This window comes from Buceros rhinoceros, unplaced genomic scaffold (assembly GCF_000710305.1).
Source record: "Buceros rhinoceros silvestris isolate BGI_N320 unplaced genomic scaffold, ASM71030v1 scaffold28550, whole genome shotgun sequence".
NCBI classification, from domain to species: Eukaryota; Metazoa; Chordata; class Aves; order Bucerotiformes; family Bucerotidae; genus Buceros; species Buceros rhinoceros.
The window spans coordinates 8,909-15,058 of NW_010389447.1; the positions used below are offsets into that span (position 1 = coordinate 8,909).

A 6,150-nucleotide genomic window follows, 5' to 3' on the forward strand; every position below is an offset into this window, starting at 1 on the left:
GGGAAAGGTCAGAGGGGGCTACGCTCACTAAGAGCAGTAACTAGTCTTATTGTTGATTCTTTTCCTTTTTTAGGATAAAGTAAAGAGCCCAAGAGAGCGAGTAACACTTTCAACAGCTACGCAGAAATCTCTGGACAGGAAAAAGTACATGAAGTGTGTTCAGTTCTCCCATCGTGGCAGTGGGGGCGGGTGCGAGGGGCTGAGTAGGAGGCATTGGCAACAGTGAAACTGAGTTGTTGGAGTAACAGCTTCTTTGCAAACTAACCCCTCTCCTAGGAAGAATGAATAAAAAACTGCATTCAGTTGTGTGGTGTCTTACTAACAGTAGTTTGGTCTTACTTTTGAGAGACTTCATGTTTGTATGGGAGAAGAACAAAGTTCTAAGTTGTACCTGTGTTCTATATTCTGGTGGTGAGCTCTTAGTTTAGGGTTGATTTTGCAAACTGTAAAAAGTGCTCCAAGTTATTTTTTTTTCAGTCTTTCTAGAGTGACTAGTAATAGAGATACTTGATAGAGTACCTCTGGCAAAGTTTTTTGTGGGGATGGTAGCAGGCAACATGCTGGACTGAACAGCTATGTTACACTTGCTCATGAGTAAGGGGTGATAATCGGTGGTACTGCTCCCGAAGTGTTACATGGAGGTGTGGATGCTGTTATAGGTTTTCTCTTACTGTTTCTGTTTAAGACCTAGACGATAATTTTATAATTTAAACATGTTTCTATCCTTTTGTTTCTCTAGGGCTTCAGAAATGGGAATGCCAAGTAAAAAAATCATCATAAAACAAAAAACCCCTGAAAGCCGGTGAGTGAAGATTACTTGCATTGGGGTGCTTTTAAAGAACTGTCTTTATAATGATAGGTTCTTTTACTGGTGTTGCTGGTTTTCCATCAAATCAAAGCTCGATGCTTGCCGCTGTCCTGATGGACAGTAATGAAATTTGATTTAGCATGGTCTGAGAAAAGGCTTTATTAGCTCAGTAGAAGTTAGAAAGGATTTATTTTCTTCAGAGACAGTTCAGAAATTAGTATCTTTATTAGTATCTTTATGCTTTGGTTTGACACTGCTACTTTTCTTAATACCCTTTACTCCGCAGTGTAATCACTGATACACTGATCTTTAGAAAGCTCTCAGAGAAGAAGCGGCTTTCTGTGTGAGGAAAAGTTCTTGCTTCTGGATTGCGTGGTTGTTTGCTTAGATCACAGAAACTGCAGCGTTCAATACGTGCTGTTCAGGAAGCCAGCAGCAGTCTCGTAGGAGACCTGTCTGCATCCTTTTCTAGTAAGAATTGTCAGATACCTGGCACCCCACAGAACAATTCTTACCCGTGCTTACCCAAGAGCTTTGAAGACATGCTGTGTACTAACAGTTCAATCTTCAGTGACTAGTTTAAGCAATTCAATCCTTTTTTCCTCTGTGTTCTTACCACTGCCTAGGAACTCAGGCACTGCTGAGGGAGTTTTTTGTTTCTCTGTTTTGAATGGCAAAAATAGTAATCCTGTAGAATTTTAAGTCTCGCCACTTTTGCTTACCCGTCATCTGCATTACAGAACCCGTAAGCCTTTATGAAATGTGTGTGAAACATGATGCATAATTCAGTATGCCTTATGAGAGTTTTTTTCCTAAGAAGGGAAAAATCACTAATAAAAGTTTGTGTCTTAACAGTGTGCTTCAGCCAAATCAAGGACAGAACGCCCCTGTTCACAGACTGCTTTGCAGACAAGGGTAAGGCCACAGCACGTTTATAGCCTAAAGAAGAAAGTAAATGCAAAGTGCAAGAGCACAGTGATTTCTGAATAAAACTTACACATACTGGTGCAACTGTTGTTCAAAGTATTTTGCGAGAGTGATGAAGCTTTATTTTATCTTACACCACAAGAAAATATGTAGTGTTCTCTTCCTTCTGTGTATTGTCTCCATTTACACTGTTACAACATTTCTATTCGTAACATTCATTCCATGAAGCTTTGCTTCCACTTTTAAAAATTATACATTTTTTATACGTAGACTGTAGTGCCGCAATATCTGAACAGAATCAGTTGCTTGAATAGAGTTTTAAAAGTCTGTTCATGGGGACATGTTCTTCTATGTGATATATCTATGTAAGCCATAATAATGTCCATAGGAATTGTACACATACTCAGGAGGAGGCTTGGTGGGACAGTGTGAAAATGTTCTCGTGCCAAACACAGTTTGACAGTGTCTTTATGTTTTTGGATAGATCCTTTCAAGTTTGTTGCAAGTGACTTAATAACTCTTTTATATTTAATTAGAACCCCTAAGACCTCAATGAAGGGGGTTGAGCAAAATAGAAAGAAGGCCCCAGAGAGCAGAGTGTCTAACAAGGCTGTTTCAGGTGTGTAGAAAATTGGTGCTTGGATCTTATAGTGAATAAGTTACTAGTATCTAGAAAAAGTGAATGGGCAATATATTGTTTTCCTTTTCTTGTGCACCTGCTTTGCTATGCCTTAAACCTAACCTATCTCTTTAAACAAACACACGCTGGTAACTTAACCATCCACTTTCAAATTCTATAAACACAGTGTATAGAATGTACTGCACAGCTCATTTGCTTTCACTCACCAGATGCCCGGTCGTAAAAATGTTTGCTAGATAAATTCGCTGTATCTGTTTGAGAAGCTGATAGTAATCAAATAGACTTGGGTTAGAATCTTACTGTCACTTGATTCTTAGTTCTGGACACACGGTAACTTGTCTCCAGCACGAAGCCTGTTGAAAGGACAGGAGGGACAGCTGCAGTGTTGCAGAGGCTGTAGAAGAGTAGTAGTGCAGGGGTGGGGTCAGTGTCAAGTTTAGGACCGGTTTGAGATTTGGGTGCCATCCCCAGTCTCATAATGCATGCTCTGCTCATGATGATCTGCAGTGGTTTTACATTTGCATCTGGTGTCTGACAGCCAATTAAAGCATTCTTCCTCGCTCTCCTGTGATGGCAGCGTGTGCTGCTCTGCTAAGCAAGACCCTGACTTTATCTTAGTCATAATTATCCAAGCTGTGACAGTTGATACTTGGCAATGAAAAGAATCCTTTGGGCCCTATCTCTACTTTCACTTTGCCTTTCTCACTGCTGTTTGTTCCGTATCTGGAAGGCTAGTTAATGCCTGCAGCGGTGGGCTTCTAGGAACTTAAAGCAGAGGTGTCTAACCAACTGATTGCTGCCTGGTTCTGGTTGCACAAGGTAACCTCACTTAGTGTTTGGACCTCAGGTGTGTTCCCATCACAGCGCTTCCACGGGCTCCTCTCTAGTAGGTTAGACTAGTTGTGCTAAAGGAGCAGACGTGCATTCTGAGGTGATTACATGGGGAACGCTTGGCATGAGAGAAATAGTCTGCGTAATTTTGCGATAATGAAGAAACCTTCAGTTAAAGATATTTAAATAGAACGTGGTTGTCTTTATACATGGATAAAATGTGAATAGTGAAAGGTTTGGCAGTATGTTGAATAGCGGGGGTTTTTGTTAATTTTTTTTTTAAAAGATGGGGGGCTTTTGAAGCAACAGAGTGTCTTTTTCAAGAGAGAGCCTTGAAAGTCATCTGGAATGAGGCAAGAAGTTCTGTCTGGGAAAGGCCGTAGACAGAGAAACTATAAACTCAAGTCAGCTTGCAAAGAAAATGTAAAAAGCCAAACAAATACATATACTTCTCTTATTTTAGAAGAAGTTGTGCACGTCAGAAAGCAAAGAGTTGCGGCAGTGGCTTTGTCTAGGGAATACAGAGATTTATTTATCTGTAACTACCAGTCTGCTGTACCTGTAATATTTTTAGTTAATTTCTTGTCTTCATCCCTGACTCCCAAATAAATTGTGTTTATTAGAGGGCCAAAAGGGAAGGAGGGTTAGTAGACAGCTGTTAGAAATACCTTCAAATTAGACATGAAACAAACTCTCAGAAGAAAATAATTACAAACTCATCCAACTTTTTTTTTTCGTTCTTCAGATTGTTGTTTTAAATTCTACCTGCAAAATGCTTCGTAGGTTTAATACCACTCTGATTGTTGCCTTTTTCTGGCAAGAAGGCATTTTATTTAGGAACCAGCTGGTGATCCTAAATGTAGTTTTTTGTTGTTCAATCCAAACCCAAAGTTCTATGCTAAAGAGAAAAGTACAAGCTAATAAATCCCTAAAGAGCCTTGTTTATTTGTTTGGTTGATTTTTTTAAAAAATAAACTATTTTAAATAGGACCGAGATGTTCAGTCAATAGCCTGCAAGCTGTGCCAGGCAGGGCGTTTAATGTGGTCTGACTGTGTCAGAAAGAAGACGGTTGAGATCAGGCTACTGCCACAACTAGACCTATTAACATCCTTTGTTTCTGCCCAGTCTGAGTTGTGGAAAAGAAAAATGGGTCACAAGGCACAGAGGGAGTTGGGTGGCAGCAGCGCTTAGCCAAGTGTGGTCTTTCCCGCATGCCTGCCGAGGCCGAGCAGGGAGCCAGTAGCCCGTGTGAGATGGAGCGTGCTGTGCGCTCTGCTAGTGTCAGGCCAGCGCTGCAGAACGAGTCAGAACGGCAGGTCCGTCCCAGCAGAGAGGCCTCGTGTAACTGCGACCCTTGCCGCTGGAGAAGGTGGGGTGATAATTGTGTTCAGAAGGACTGTAAGCCTGTTTAATCAAATTTGGCTTCTTCAATTCCTTAGTCTAGATTGCTGAGTTTTTCTACGCTTCCTGTACTGTCCTGCTGTGTTGTGTGTGAGATTTTCACCTAACTTGAAGTGCACTTGAGGAGGGTTAAGAGGTGGTGTTAAATCACTGGTGAAGCATCATGCCTGTCAGTTGTTTGTCCTGTGAGATCACAGGTGAGCTGAAGAGTACGGCACCGGCGAGTGCTGGGCCAGCGAGAGCGGCGTTTTGTGGAGTGGGGAGTGGTGTTCAGTTGTGAGGGGTGCTGCTGTGGCGAGGGCTCTGTGGGCATCTCCAAAGCTGCTTTGCACTGTGCACTGTGCCCCTGGACACCTGTGAGTAACCGCTGCAGCTCTTTGGCAAAGAGTGGCTGAAGAGCCAAAGAAGGCACTGCCTTGGTCACATTCATTAATTGCCTGGTAATTATTTCTCTTCCATGGCTGTCTTCCACGTCCACTGCTCTGCACCACGATTGTCACTGCTTTGTGTCAATGTTTGCTCGCATTGCTGGACACTGTCGGTAACTGCCCGGACCTCCGGAATGCTGAGCTGTGCTACTCCTCGCAGCCTGCAGTGCTAAACCCTGGTCACTGGAGATACCTGTACCACGCGTAGTAGAGTACAGCTTTCTGCAGAGATACACGTACAGATTTGCTCCACGTGGAGAGGTCGATTGATGTATTCTTTGGTCATTGTTACACCTGAGCAGCTTCCCCGTTGTGAGGGCTCTGCCTGATGACCTTGCTCGTGCTGCACTTTTGATTCTGCTTGTGTATATCCACGAAAGGAGTCCAACAGCGGTCTCTTGGTTTATTAACGTGACAGCTGGGGAAAAGGGAAGTTATCTCAAATATTTGACCTGTATAATATTATTTTAATAGTTTGTTTAAAAGTAGTACATGGCATAGTTAAATTTATCAGTCATTTGATCTCTTGTCTTGGGGATGTGATAGTCTTGCCTTTTAAAAACTTGTGAATTGTAGCTGTAGGTGTTGTAGAGTAGCAGAAAAGATGGAATTCTGAGGAAGGAAACACTGCAAAATGTTACTTTCAAACCTGTAGGTAGTTTTTGTAAGGCATTTTGCCTGAAAATTATGAAAGCTGTCATTTTAAAAGTAGCCACTGAATATATAATACTGCTTTAAAAAAAAAAAATTGTCCTAAGTTTTTTCAGCTATTTTTTGTTGGGTAATCCTCTTACAAAACCCAGCACTACTAACTGTAAAATGGTAATGCTTCTACTTCATTTTTTTTTAGGAGCATATGTAGGAAGAACCCAAAGAAAGAAGCCAAATGTTGTGACAATTTAAGAAGACAGCACTCACTGGGATAAAATGGCTTTTTTTTTTTTCCCAATGATGGCATTCTCAGCACTGCTTCAAATGTTGCATCTTCTATGTGTTTATTTAGGAATGATAAACACACTTTGTAATTTCCAGACGATGACACATGAATACAAACAAATTAAAGTAATAAAGGGCTGTGAAGCTCTAATACATGTGGGAAAATTGCATGTTAAAA

At 41.4% G+C, this 6,150-nt stretch overlaps 1 protein-coding gene across 1 annotated transcript in view; it reads left to right on the plus strand.

Moving 5' to 3' along the window:
* The window catches only part of CCP110 (centriolar coiled coil protein 110kDa), a 14,062-nt gene extending 8,123 nt beyond the window's left edge, over positions 1-5,939 (plus strand). The window contains exons 10-14 of the mRNA XM_010134363.1: positions 74-153; positions 740-802; positions 1,664-1,723; positions 2,272-2,354; positions 5,887-5,939. Of these exons, the coding sequence (XP_010132665.1) occupies positions 74-153; positions 740-802; positions 1,664-1,723; positions 2,272-2,354; positions 5,887-5,939 (339 nt within the window). The remainder of the gene's footprint in view (positions 1-73; positions 154-739; positions 803-1,663; positions 1,724-2,271; positions 2,355-5,886) is intronic.
* The last annotated feature ends 211 nt before the right edge of the window (positions 5,940-6,150 follow it).